This window comes from Selaginella moellendorffii, unplaced genomic scaffold (assembly GCF_000143415.4).
Source record: "Selaginella moellendorffii unplaced genomic scaffold, v1.0 SELMOscaffold_6, whole genome shotgun sequence".
NCBI lineage: Eukaryota > Viridiplantae > Streptophyta > Lycopodiopsida > Selaginellales > Selaginellaceae > Selaginella > Selaginella moellendorffii.
Genome location: NW_003314267.1, coordinates 516,664 through 529,325, shown reverse-complemented (window position 1 = coordinate 529,325; position 12,662 = coordinate 516,664). Strand labels below are relative to the sequence as shown.

The 12,662-nt window shown below is 49.4% G+C and overlaps 3 protein-coding genes across 5 annotated transcripts; 1 reads left to right on the top strand and 2 right to left on the bottom strand.

The window, feature by feature from the left end:
- Positions 1–1,013: 1,013 nt before the first annotated feature.
- LOC9634005 (gem-associated protein 2) lies at positions 1,014–3,252 on the top strand. The gene is made up of 4 exons (XM_024670401.1): positions 1,014–1,353; positions 1,415–1,574; positions 1,639–1,816; positions 1,880–3,252. The coding sequence occupies exons 1-4, from the start codon at positions 1,014–1,016 to the stop codon at positions 2,345–2,347; spliced, it is 1,146 nt and encodes a 381-aa protein (XP_024526169.1). The 3' UTR covers positions 2,348–3,252.
- A 1,107-nt stretch (positions 3,253–4,359) lies between these two features.
- LOC9634004 (trihelix transcription factor GTL1) lies at positions 4,360–9,071 on the bottom strand. Its single transcript, XM_024670571.1, has 3 exons — positions 7,448–9,071; positions 5,102–6,988; positions 4,360–5,042 (listed from the first exon to the last, which is right to left on the bottom strand). The coding sequence occupies exons 1-2, from the start codon at positions 8,401–8,403 to the stop codon at positions 5,125–5,127; spliced, it is 2,820 nt and encodes a 939-aa protein (XP_024526339.1). The 5' UTR covers positions 8,404–9,071; the 3' UTR covers positions 4,360–5,042; positions 5,102–5,124.
- A 283-nt stretch (positions 9,072–9,354) lies between these two features.
- Positions 9,355–10,992, bottom strand: LOC9655372 (DNA-directed RNA polymerase I subunit RPA12). Of its 3 annotated transcripts, XM_024670869.1 has the most exons (7): positions 10,869–10,992; positions 10,751–10,788; positions 10,591–10,686; positions 10,461–10,517; positions 10,260–10,387; positions 9,947–10,186; positions 9,355–9,873 (listed from the first exon to the last, which is right to left on the bottom strand). In XM_024670869.1, the coding sequence occupies exons 1-5, from the start codon at positions 10,978–10,980 to the stop codon at positions 10,310–10,312; spliced, it is 381 nt and encodes a 126-aa protein (XP_024526637.1). In that variant the 5' UTR covers positions 10,981–10,992; the 3' UTR covers positions 9,355–9,873; positions 9,947–10,186; positions 10,260–10,309. The 3 variants fall into 3 exon arrangements, with proteins under 3 accessions (XP_024526637.1, XP_024526636.1, XP_024526638.1); XM_024670868.1 differs by having other exon boundaries at positions 9,357–9,873; positions 9,947–10,387; XM_024670870.1 differs by having other exon boundaries at positions 9,357–9,873; positions 9,964–10,387.
- Between the last annotated feature and the right edge of the window lie 1,670 nt (positions 10,993–12,662).

The window sequence follows — 12,662 nt, the reverse complement described above, 5'->3', positions numbered from 1 at the left end:
GAAGCAAGCCAAGACCTGTGACTGTCGACGCTCGTCACTAGCTCATGAAGCCATAACGCAGGCCTCCCGACAAACCGGTTCAAGAAAAAGGTGGCTAGCAAAGTATCAAACTACATCAGACTTAAGATACTTTCTAAAAATATCTGCCCAAATAGCTTTGACCCGGGAATATTCACCAGGAATGCCCCGCCATACATGGCTTTTTGCACTGGCTTTTTCTTAAAGAGCAAAAATACATTTCTTCATTCCATTTAGTCATTTCGCTGCCCGGAGGTATGACGAGTGAATCGTCTTCCAGCTCTCAACCGCCCCGCGGCGCCGCCTCCAGCGACGACGACGACGACGATCGCACCATCAGCAGCGGGGCAATCGATTTCTTTGCCCGCTCGGCTACGCACGGCAAGCGCGCAAAGATTGCAGGCGATCGGGGCGATGGCGGCGACGGCATCGATTTGAGGCTGCTGCTAGCGCCTCCTAGTCTACAGGCGAGCAGCTCCACGAGCTCCGGGACGTCGATCGCGCACAGTGTTTTCAGCCAGGAAAGGGATCCCGGGAAGAAGGAGGCCATCGCGCACAATAGTTTCAGCGATCCCGGCGCGTCTAATCACGAAAGAAGCGCGGATAACTTCCTGTTCTCCAAGCTCCTGACGAACAGCGATGTCAACAAGCTCAATCGCCTGGTCATCCACAAGAGGCACGCGCGCGAGTGTTTCCCCAAGCTCAGCGAGGCGGCCAAGCCCGGCAATCCGGATTCCTCCATCCCCGATCCCAACGAGACGGTGCTCTTCTTCCACGATCACGAATCCGAGCAGTGGGCATTCAACTTCAAGTACTGGGGAAGCAGCAAGACGTACGTGTTTAGCAAGGGATGGATCCAGTACGTGAAGCGCTACAATCTCGCCTGTGGAGACGAGGTCTCCTTCTTCCGGGAGGAGCCATCCGGGAAGCTAAAGATCAGGCACAGGAAGCTCTCTTCTTAAGGTAGCGCATTTTTTAGGGTTTAGGGTTTTCCGATGGACGAGACAGCTCGTGGAGGCGATGATCTCCTCTCTGGCGGCGGCGGCGGCACCGTTCGCGATGATCCAGGTGACGTAGCGGCTAGCGAATCCAGGCAGGTGAATGGTTTCTTGGCCAGTGCAAAGGCGGCTCTATCTCCCGCTTGCGCTTCTCGACCGGTGGTCAGGTACCGGAGAGGCGAGCTCTTGAAGCTGAGGTTCTCCGACGAGCGATCTTGCGAGAAATGGCTGCAAATTTGCGAAGCACTTGGCGATGTAGCTTTGGAGCTTGATAGTATCTTCACTCACAACGATCAGGAGCACTTCGATTGGAGGTATAGCCACACCTTGCAATCAGGTAAAGTTCTCGATGATCTTTATCCCTGTCTAGTTTTTCACTTACTTTTCTTTTGCCGCAGCTGAGAAAAGTGAGGATGACGTGAACCTGGAGGAAGTGGAGTATTACTCTGATAGCAGCGAAGGTGAAGGCCTCCGAAAGCCAGCATTATACGTGGAAGGGGAGCCGGATTTCGACTCGGGACCTCCTCAAGACGGCTTCGAGTTTTTGCGTCGTGTGAGGTACGCATCTAGTGTCTCTCTTCTCGTGTTTTTCCTCATTGTTTGGAACTATTCTTGCTGAAAGGTGGGAGGAGGCACGGTGTGAGCGGGTTAAGGTGGCGGCTGTGTCTGCAAGTAAGCTTTGCTGCGAACAAACAGCGTACATGCCAGATATTCCTCCGATTGCACACTGTGACCCGGAGTTACTGCCATTAAGGAGCTGGGAAGCCGAGTTTGTTTCGGACTTCTCCAAACTACGGCTGGTAAAAACACTTCTATCCACGCTTTTTCCTTTTTGATGTTTCTAAAGTGTTTGCTTGTTTTAGAAACTGCTGTCGGACATTCCTTCCGGTGAGGCCTGCTGTCAGAAAAAACTCCCGCACTTCAGGGACAGAGATGCCTGGAGAGTTTACTGCTTCGGGACTGAAAGCAGAAGCTCGGACAACGATAACGGGGAGACTAGCGATTACGAACAAGAGCATACCGGCCAGCTGCCGTCTCTGAGTACTCTCCTCAGCATGGACGAGGTGTCCCGTGCAACTCTCTTGCGCCATCACATCTCGTGGCTCGACGACCTGGAGAACTTGGCGGAGGAGCGTGCGTTATGGCTCTACGCTCTTTCGGCGGTGGTGGACGAGCCCCTGGACCTGGACACGAGTGCCGCTGTCCGGGAACTACTAAGGAAGTGCGCTCTCATCAGGGCCTCGAGGAACTTCCGTGGAGAGCGAGAGCTTGAGATGCTCAACATCATAATTACGATAGCAGGGAACTATTTCGGCCAGGCTGACAGGTGATCCAGTTGCGGAAGGTGGGGGCTCTTTACGACACCCCTGGATTGGACATGGCGTGGCAGCCTTTGCATGAGACAAGTCGGGAGAATGCTATTACAGAGATGGAACTGAGATCTCGGGGGATCGCCAGCGGAGTTGAAGGGCGGACAGAAACAAAACAAAGGAGAGAACAGGAAAAAAAATAAAGAGAAGAGGAGAAACAAGCCAGTGGGCCTGCTGCAAGCTGGTTTATGATAAGGACGCGAGAAAGGTATCAAGTGGGGGTTGCGTGATTACTCACTCGTTGCGCGAGCTGGAAGATCTCTAGTACGGAAGTTGGGGGTCTTGTCTCGACACTGGATCGAGGGGATTGGATTGAATGGGATTGAGGCCGAGTTAACGACACTGGTGGAGAGGAAAGCAAGCAAGCAAACAGGGAAAGCAAGCAAAGCAGGGAATTGACAGTCTCCAACAGGGACACCACAGGCACAGGCACGATTAGCAGAGTTTTTTTTTTTTTTCTTCTTACTTTTGTACTGGGGCCTGGACCCGCATGGACGCGATGATTGGGAGGGAGAGCACTGTGAAAGGCTGAAGAACTGTGAAAGATGGTCGAGGGTCCATCCTGCACATGGAAATGCACATGGCTGGCCGGGAGAGAAAAAAAAAAAAAGATCACGAAACAGAAAACGTACGAGATTGGCACGCTGGATTACGGAAAGAAATGTGATCGCTACCGTCATGAGCTGCTTAAGTACGAATGGATTTTTGCGGGGATCTAGCGGGGAGGTGCGAGTTGTGAGTACTGCAGAAGTTCTTCTCTCTCTTTTTTTAAAAGAGATCCTTTTGTGTACATGTAATTTTGCTTTGCTAGTTTTGGACTTAGTTTTTGGTAATGTTTCCGGGTCCCAAGCATTGAATTTCTCCTCTATTGAGTGTGTGTGTTGAGTTGTCATTTGTAGCAAAATCTCAACAAGCTAAGTGGGAGCCCAGTGGGAGTGGGGCCTCTTGTGTGTCATTTGCGGGCCCCCTTGGTCTTCTTTACACTGGCTTGGTTGATTGGTCCCAACCAAAGCTTTGGAGTGATATTGCATGTTCACCAGTGCATGTTTTAACTTTAGATTGGCAGAAAATTCTAGTTAACGATACTGTTTGGGCCCCTGCAAAGGTCATGTCTTGATTGATTAGTTTTGATTGATGACAAGGTTTAGGTTTAAAAGGTGGCCTAGGGCTACATTTGATAGCCAAAACTGGCATATGACTCTTTTTTGTTTTCTTTTCAACGTTAGTGGCCTGCCTGCCTGACACAAGCCAGGTCTTGGGATTAATGACAGCACTGCCACCTCAGTGCATTTATTTCATATGTCAGAAACAAATACAACAGAAGGAAAAATTTAGGGAGTGGAAGTGGCCCCTCCCTTCTTTTGGCTGGCAGGGCAGGGCAGCTTGTGTTGTAGTTGCATGAACACCACTCTTCACATGATGGAACAATTAGCTACAAATCATACGAGTGTGATGCAAACCACCATCAAGCAAGCAAGCATGAGCAATCTGGGTTGTTCTCTCCTCCTTTCACCAAAACAATTAGAGGTTCTCATAAGAATCAGTGATGATTTGGATTGACTGAAGTTTTGCTGTTGTCTGTCTCCCAAAACCTTTCATGTCTCTGTCTGCACAAGCAGGAGGGCTTATCTAGAAAATAGTTTGTGTTTTCTTTTTTGGTATTTCTACAGCTTTAATGTGGGGAATGGACTGGTGTCCGCATCCAGGATGATCTCACACACACGGTGGCCTCTGGACAGGAGCAGTGATCGGATCGGGCATCGCCAGTGAATCCCACGATTCCATGCCGTCCTAACGAAACGCATGTTTTCTTGAGGCTTAAGGAAAAAGGTGGCGGAGTTTTTGGAATTTTGACGAACTCGTTTTATTCCACTGGAGAAAAGAATTCCGGCGCGACGAGAGAAACAACACTCTGCTGTTTGCAATGCAAATGCCTGCCTGCCTTCCTGCTGCCTGGCTCTTGCTGCTAGATGTATAGAAACAAAAATCCCGAAAGAAAAAACCAAAACAAAAAGGAAAAAGGAGTATAAAAAACCGTAGCCTATTTTCCTTGGACGAAGAGAGAAACTCCAGCAGCAGACAACGTATGATCGAATCAATCGACGAGGCCCCCCAATCCCCGATTAGGAAAAAGGAAAAAACTTTTTATACACAAAGCTTCTACCGCTGCGCTGCTGCTGCTGCTGCTGCTGCTGCTGATGCTTCTTTCACACACAAAAAACCGGACTGAATTCGAAGAATCCTCCCATATTCACAAACTTGGCTGAAAATCCCAAACTTGCTGGAGCGAACCGATGATCCTATGTACCTCTCTACAAGCTATAGTATATGAAATATTTATAGTTTCCTCGCGACCAATCCATCCCCTGAAAGATTCCAAGCTTGTTCCACACCTGTTTGAATTCCCACCACCTTGCCTGGCTTATTGTTATTCCCCCGAGATAACCGAGAAAACGGACCCTGGTTGCCTGCTGCTGACGACACTAAAAGTACCACCACTAGACTGTACTGATACAGCTAATGTACACTCTTGGTGACCGAAGAAAAGAACCCCCCTGTACTGTTGGGCGACTGTAACCTGTGCTGTGCGTGTGCGCAGAGATGAATCGTCGAGGCTTGCATCGAGCCGCGAAAGAAAGAAGTCGAGTCGAAAGCCCTGCAAAAGCTTGGTTAGTCCAGGGAGACGATCCAACCGAAGTTGGCTATGCTGCAAACCTTGAAAGATGGCGGAGCTTTCATCATCGCCTCCCGTTTTGCTGTGCCGCTTGCTCGCGCCTCTCAAACTCTCCCAGGATGCCGCTGCTTGAGGAGAAGAGGTCGGCCGCCTCGAAGCTCATCGCCAGTGGCGTCGGATGCTGCTGGTGCTGCTGTTGCTGGAGCGAAGTTCCAGAGTGGTGGCCATTGGAAGGATCGAGCAGCGACCCCATCAAAGAATGCTGCTGCTGCTGCTGCTGCTGCTGTTGCTGCTGCTGCTTGCCATTCCCATTCCCATTGTTTCCATGCTGCTCCTTGTCACCGCCACTCGTGGAGTTGGAGTTATCATCCTCCTCCTCCTCTTCCTCCTCCTCGGGCCCGGAGAAGCAATTCTCCCCACCATTGTTTGCGCTTGGGCTAGCCACCACCGGCAGAGCCGCCGCCGCCGCCGCCGCCGCGTTGCTCTCCCTTCCCGTCGGGACGATCGCCAGCATGTCCGCCGCCTGGACGATCAGCCCCGCGCCACCGCCGCTAGCCGAAGTCGCCGCCGTACTGTGGCCCGAGTTGACCAGCTCGTCCCGCTTGCCACCCCCGGCCCCGGCGCCGCCGCCTGAACCGCCCGCGGTAAGCAGCCGCGTACCGCCCAGCACCCCCTTGCGGTAGAGCGCGTCCAGCTGGTGGAAATACGGGCACGTCTTGGAATTCTCGGGCCGCTTCTTGCTGCTATCCTTGGTCTTGCGGAAGTACTTGTTGATGTTCTCCCATTTCTCCTTGCACCGCTTGGCGCTGCGGCTGTATCCCATGCACGACATCCCGGAGGAGATCTCCTCCCACAGCGGTCCCTTGGGCCCGGTCTCTTGGAACTTCCCCTCGATGCTACTCCGGAGCTTGATGAGCGCGAGGACCTCGGGCTTTGGCCACCTCTTGCTGGCTGGATCAAAGCCACCGTGCTGCCCGGACTCTCCACGCACCGCCACAAGCTCGTGCTGCGCGGTACCGTCGGGGTGGTGGTGGTGGTGGTGGTGATCCTCCACCACCTGCTGGCCTGGTGATATCTCCGCCGTCCGATCAGCCGCTGCGGCGGCCGCGGCGCCACTGTTGCTCACGATCGACGCCAGAGTCGCCAGCAGCTGCTGGGTCTGCTGCGGCGGTATGCCGCCGCTGCACGCCTTGTGGAGAAACGCCACCAGAGCCGAGTCGCGCGTCGCAATCCTGGCCTGCTCCTGGGACCGCAGCTCCTGCTCGCGCCGCACCCGCAACGCCTCCTGCCGCTTCCACGCATCGTCCCGCGCGGTGCGCTCCGCGTCGCGCCTGTCCATGGCCTCGAGGAACCGCCGCTGCATGGCCTCCTGCCGCTCCGCCATCTGCCGCATCATGGCCTCGAGGACGCGCCACCGTGCGGTACCGCCGGCGTACCGCTTGCGCTTACGGGAGCTCTCCTCGGTGCCCTCTTCATACTCGTGCTCATCCTCCTGCTCCTCCTCCACGTCGTCGGAAGTCTCCGAAGTGTCCCCCAGGTCGTGGAATGCCGCCGCGGCGCCGGCGGCGTTTGGCAGCGTACCGCCGGCGGTATGGATTGGATGGTGGTGGTGTTGTTGGTGGTGGTGCTGATGGCCGGAGGGGTTGATCATTGCTCTGGTGGTGTTGGCGGTGACGGTGGGATTGGCGGAGTGAATTGGCGAGACGATGTTGCTGCTTGGGCTTCCGCCGCCGCCGCCAGCAGTGCCGCCAGCGGCGCCGCCGCCGCCGCCGCTAAAGAGAGCTTCCATGTCGGCGAAGAACCTGTAGCTCTTACCGTCTTGCCGCCCGGCGCGCCCGTCCTTGGATTTCTTATAGTACTTGTACACGTTCTCGAATTTCTCCTTGCATTTCTTGGAGCTCCTCTGGTATCCCAGCTCTGCAAGTTTCCTGGAACAAGAACAAAGAATTCACATCTCAATTGCGACAAAACGAGCTAGAATCCAGCGAGCAACCACTCCACTCGAGAATGCAGCTAGAATTCTCCTCCAATTTCAATGGGATCACGAAGAACAGGGAGAATTCAGCAGGCCTGCCAAGGATCGGCGCCTCGGATTCACGGATTCACGCAAACTTGTGACTGCAGCTACTAGCTACAGGAGCGATGGAAAAAGTTTACGCAGCCAAACAGCAAAATTCCCACCGACGTGACAGGAGGGCTCCAAGAAATCAGGAACAAAAATGCCGCCACCCAAGAACAAGAACGAAGACCACCCAAAGATCACGGAGGGAGGGAGAGTGCTTCTAGAGAGAATTGGAGAGAGAGAGAGAGAGAGAGAGAGAGGAGTGGAGAATTGCCCAAGAAAGAGATGGAACGATCAAGCGCAAGAGAATTGGAAGAGATCATACCGAGAAACCTCCGCCCACAGTGGTCCCTTGAGCGGCGAGTCTCGAAAGCTCCGATCCATATCGTTGCGGATTTTGATGAGCGCGCTCGTCTCCTCCTTGAGCCACCGCTGCCCGCCACCACCCCCGCCGCGATCGCCGTCGTCCACCCCGCCCTCCTCATCGAATTTTTGCTGATGGTCTTGCTGCGCCAAAGAAGGAGGTCCAGGAGGAGCAGCGCCGCCAGGCTGAGATACATTGATCTTGGGCGGAGCCGCTGGCGGTGGTGGTGGAGGAGGAGCTACTGAATTTCCATCTCCTCCTGCAACCCCGCCAGGATCCGGCTCCTGATCGCCGGACGATCGCGCCAGGCCGAGCTGCTGCATCAGCTGCTGGTGCTTGCTCAGCTGGTGGTGGTGGAGGAGGATCGAATTGGGCGGAGCAGCAGCGGCGGCGGAGTTGCTAGGTGCTGGTGGTGGTGGCGCTGGCGGAGAAGCGAAAGGAGAGTGAGAAGGAGAAGAAGAAGCGAGGTGGTGGTGGTGGTGGTGATCCGGCGGCCTGGAGAGCGTGAAGTGGTGGTGGTGGTGGGAGGAGGGAATATGAGGGGCGAGGTGGTAGCCAGCGGCGGAGGAGGAGGTCGCAGTAGCGGCGCCGGCGGTCGCGGTGGTGGCGGCAACGCTAGCGGCGGCGGAGGAAGAAATGGAGGAGAGTCCTCCTCCTCCTCCTCCGCTAAACATGAGCGAGGACGTGGAGGAGGAGTTGGGCAGCGGCGGAATCGCAGCTCCGCCTCCTCCACCACCCGATCTAGACGAGCCCAGGAGCTGCTGCGTCGTCGTCGTGGCGATCGTCGTCGCCGCCGCCGTCGCGAATGGTAACTGCGATGGTGGCGACGGCGATGGTCGATCTTGCTGCTGCTGCTGGGCGGAGGCGGAGGGAGAGGAGGAGGGCATGCCATAGTGGTGGTGGTGGTGGTGGTGCATATGGATCAAGGAGAAGAAAAAAAAGGAAAGAAAAAAAGAAATGGAAGAACAGGAAAAAGAAAGAAAAGATCTAGAGCGAGGAGGAGCAGGCGGCGATGATTGACGACGACGGAGGGATTTCTCCAAGAACAGTTCTTCGTCCTCGTCGTCCTCTTTTCTTCCTCATAGCTGCTAGCTAGAGCCTCTCTTTCCTTTTTCTAGCCGAGAAGAGAAGCGGCGCCAAGCCGACCACCATTACCACCAGTGCCATAGATCCTCCTCCGAGTCCGTGGCGCCGCCATATCTCAATCCTCCCCAATTCTGGCGGAATTCCGCCAAATTCCTCACGCCCCCACGATGGATCTGCCTAAACAAACACCGCTTCCATGTGCGATCCACCCAGCCGCGAGCTTAGAATACTCGATTGTTTAATCGCGCTAGTGGAAGGGATCACACACTGCCCAAATTTGATAATCATCCACCACTTCCACAGCACCAATTCTCCAGCGCCGATGGATCGCTCGCCCTCGCCTGAAAATTCCTGGATTGGTCCGAGGATTGGAACTGTGTCGTGGTGTTCTTGCGCGCTCGCGATGCCGAGAGACCCAATTTCTACACTGTGGATGGAATGGACCACCTCATCATGATCATGCTCTCTTTCTTTCGCCCTTTGCTGAAATATGCCGCCGGCATATGCCCCCACCGGTAGGGCTGTGGTGGCCGGGCGGCGAGAATTTATTCAATGGCTGGGATATCCCCGACAAAGCTAACACTTAGAGAAATCAACGGCTGCGCCTTATGCGCCATATTTTAATCTTGAAGTTCGATTATTAAAGTAATTACCTTCTATTATCAAATAACCGGAGGTTTATCAAACCCTTGGCCAAGAAATAAAATACCGTGATAGAAAGTGTTAGAACAAGTAGTAGTAGTAGCATACATGTGCAATGTGGGCCATATTACAGTGAGTGATGAACCAAAAGACAAACCACGATGGGCTTAATGACATTTTTGTACAACACTATTGGGGTCTCCATTTCATAAATGTTTGGTGAGTCACAGTGACCCTTTCCCTGTATGAACAAGAAAAAAAAATATCCAAAAAGCCGCACACACAACAACACACACAGAGAGAAATTGAAAAAAAAAAATAACCACATATTTCTAAATAGCTACAAAACAAGCCATGAAAGGAGGCCAAAAAACAAAAACCATATAAAAAAAGGAGAGATGTAAACAAACCAGAATGACATGAATGGATGAATGATTCCTTGCCTGCCTGCAAGAGCCTTTTGTCATCTCCCTCCCCTCAAAAAAAGGAAGGCCTGCGCGCACTGCACGTCTGATTCCAGCTTGAAACCACAAACCAAAAAAACTCCCCCCTTCTTCCTTCCAGAGTGTGTACTAGTGTTTTCCACCAAAGTCTCCTCACCAAAGGCGTTAAGTAGTCCCATAGTTTAATCCAATTCCTCTCGCTCCCAGAGAGCACGCCTAAAGAGCCAAACGACGAGTGAGCAAAGGATAAAAGAGCGGCGAGAGAGAAAAGAGAAAAGCTCGCTCTTACTGTCGCTATATACGCACATATTTTTGTTTCTCCTCATCCTCCTCTGGCACGCTATAAAATCCCGTGACAGCGATCGGTTGGTATCAAACGCCAATGAGTGTAATCTGGAGCTGGAATGATCGTAGAGCGGAGTGGGATGTGTTTGTGCATCACTCGCAATCACCACCAGCTGGGAAGGAAAACTTAACCGAAGGCATCAGTCCAGTTCACCTGTAAGTGATTGATGGAGGGACGGGCTCGCTTTTGGAATGTGAGCACGCACAACAGGGGGACGATTATGCGATTAGTGGCAATGATTTAGAAAGAGTGTTACCTTTTCTGCGGATTTCTTCTCTTTCCGTTTGGGTTTTACACGCGAGAACGTTACGTGTTTTGCGAGAACTTGTGCCGGCACTTGGGACACTCGTAGAACACTGTTTGGCCTTCATCAGCAGAGCGCAGCTGCGGGTGGAAAAAGTGTATAAACAGTGTAGAAAAAAAGCGAAAGACAAAAAAAAACTATCAATCTATATACCTGTCTCGTGTAGTACTCGAGCTGCGGATTTTTGCATTTCGGACAATCCTCGTTCACCTACAGTGCGTAGTTCGACATTTATAAAAGAGAAAAGAAGATTCTCCGGAAGAAGAAAGACAAGAAAACTTACGACAGCCTTCTTCGGGCCTTCGTCAGTTTGATCCACGGTTTTGAGATCAAGTTCTGGTAGAACGAGAGGATCGATTCCAAGCCTCCGGGCCAAATCCTACACAGAAATAAATGCCGCAAATACACATCCTCCATTTAAACTGCAAAAGACAGCATTGTACCTCGGCGTTGATTGTACACCACACCTCCTCCTGGACCACTGTGTAGAATATATATAAACAAGAACACCAAAGAGAGAATTTATGAGCAAAAAATGAGCGATCGATCGATGGATCATACCTTCGGCGTTGCGCTGCGCCTTACAGAGTGCACACGATGCGGTTGTAGCAGACTCGTAGACGAGCATTGTGCCACAGAGGGCGCAGAAATCGCAGTCGCTTCTTCCCCCCATTTCTCCGTAAAACCCTAGCCCCAAAACCCTAATCCCTTGTCTGCAAAGATGCGAGAAATATACTTCTTCCAATGCCACGGCAATGCTTGATAAATGTACATTAAAATCTACTAAAACCAACTCTTCTAAAGGAGTATTTTGGATCAGAGGAGTGATGTAATATCTCTAGTAAGTATTCTGTATTGTCTCCTGATCTCTAATCCTGAAGGTAATATCTTCTTCACATCAATTATGGTTTAATCTGAACCATAATATAATCTCCTAGGAATACTCTCAATCTCTCTTGGCAAAATAGAGCAAAATAGCAAAAATTAAACATATACAAATTTATTTTATGGTGTCAAAGACTTGGTATGTATTAGCTATAAGCTATGTTAATAGTGTTGAAATCAATTAATCATATCTACTACTTGCTCTTGCATATTGAAAGTTCTGATTTGCTTAGAATACGTGATCTCCATTCATGAAGTGAATTAGCCAATTTTAGTTAAAGCTGGATCAAAGTTCAGAAGGAAAGAGGAAAAAAGCGTTTAGATAAAAGATAATAATCAATCAAAATTCAAGTAAATTTTTAGAGGAGAAAATCAAAAATCATTTGCTAATGCAATAATAATAGGAATTTAAATTAAAGGAATATTTCCGTCTTTTATTTATTGTATGAACCAAGATAAAAATGACTAGAGGAGCATGTTGGTTATGCATCTAAATTTAGAGTAATAGTAGGGCTCTAAACCATTGTTGTATTTCATAAGATGGGCTGGAAATAATAAATAATTTTCTGTGTGTTGCATGCAATAATATTTTATTTGTTTAATAGTAGTGTTTTCCTGTTTATTATTATTTATTGATTCAATTGATCAATCAGAAATCTATAATTATAAACATGTTGATAACTTGTAAAGATAATATGGTAGTGTTTAGGAAAGTATATGAATTATAATACAATATTAATATAGATAAATAACAACTGTTCGATATTAGATGATAAAATATCCAAGAATATCAAAGCATATTTTAGATATATCCACTATAAACAGATTTTCTTAGATAATGGTTGGATTTTTATTATTATATGATGTAATTATAGACTAGTGGGTTCTTTTTAGTAACAAAAAACATGTGGCTTAAATTATAACATTGACAAATCAAAAAGAGAGATAAGAAAAAACCATTATATAGCATTGTAGTTAAAGAGCAACATTACATATAAAAAATCATGAATAAAATATTCCAACATTTTATTGTGTAAAAATGCCTATAGCAGCGAGAATTCTTTTCTCACCCTCATATGGAGTTCCATCTTATCTTTCTCTATGATATGCTCAAAAAAAATATTAAAAGCATCAATATTTTTTTCTATAATGTCTTTGGATATGTAAAGTAATGGTAATAAGTATTATAGAGATTTAATTCTACTAATAATAATTACCACATTGATAGCATAATAGTTCTTCTTTTTATCCATATGCACTAGAATCTATCAATGTGTGCATCAAATTTGTATCTATAAGATAGTAATCCAGTCCTTTATACAGATTAAACAACACATTTGGTATATTTATTTACTTCATTTCAAGAAAATTTAATCATTGTTGAGTCCTATTAAGGCTATGCATATATATAATTTCTACATGAACATTGCATTAAGAGCTTAAATTTTTATTTACTGATAAATGTTTTCA

What these genes read in the sequence shown, in the direction of transcription:
- LOC9655372 (XM_024670869.1), bottom strand. Translation starts at nt 10,980, where the DNA reads ATGGGGGGAAGAAGCGACTGCGATTTCTGCGCCCTCTGTGGCACAATG. An exon ending in GGTGTACAATCAACGCCGAG is followed by an intron (nt 10,687 to 10,750) that starts GTACAATGCTGT and finishes ATTTCTGTGTAG; the next exon opens with GATTTGGCCCGGAGGCTTGG. An exon ending in AAGGCCCGAAGAAGGCTGTC is followed by an intron (nt 10,518 to 10,590) that starts GTAAGTTTTCTT and finishes TACGCACTGTAG; the next exon opens with GTGAACGAGGATTGTCCGAA.
- LOC9634005 (XM_024670401.1), top strand. Translation starts at nt 1,014, where the DNA reads ATGGACGAGACAGCTCGTGGAGGCGATGATCTCCTCTCTGGCGGCGGC. An exon ending in GAGTTTTTGCGTCGTGTGAG is followed by an intron (nt 1,575 to 1,638) that starts GTACGCATCTAG and finishes TCTTGCTGAAAG; the next exon opens with GTGGGAGGAGGCACGGTGTG. An exon ending in ACTTCTCCAAACTACGGCTG is followed by an intron (nt 1,817 to 1,879) that starts GTAAAAACACTT and finishes TGCTTGTTTTAG; the next exon opens with AAACTGCTGTCGGACATTCC.
- LOC9634004 (XM_024670571.1), bottom strand. Translation starts at nt 8,403, where the DNA reads ATGCACCACCACCACCACCACCACTATGGCATGCCCTCCTCCTCTCCC. An exon ending in CTGTGGGCGGAGGTTTCTCG is followed by an intron (nt 6,989 to 7,447) that starts GTATGATCTCTT and finishes TTCTTGTTCCAG; the next exon opens with GAAACTTGCAGAGCTGGGAT.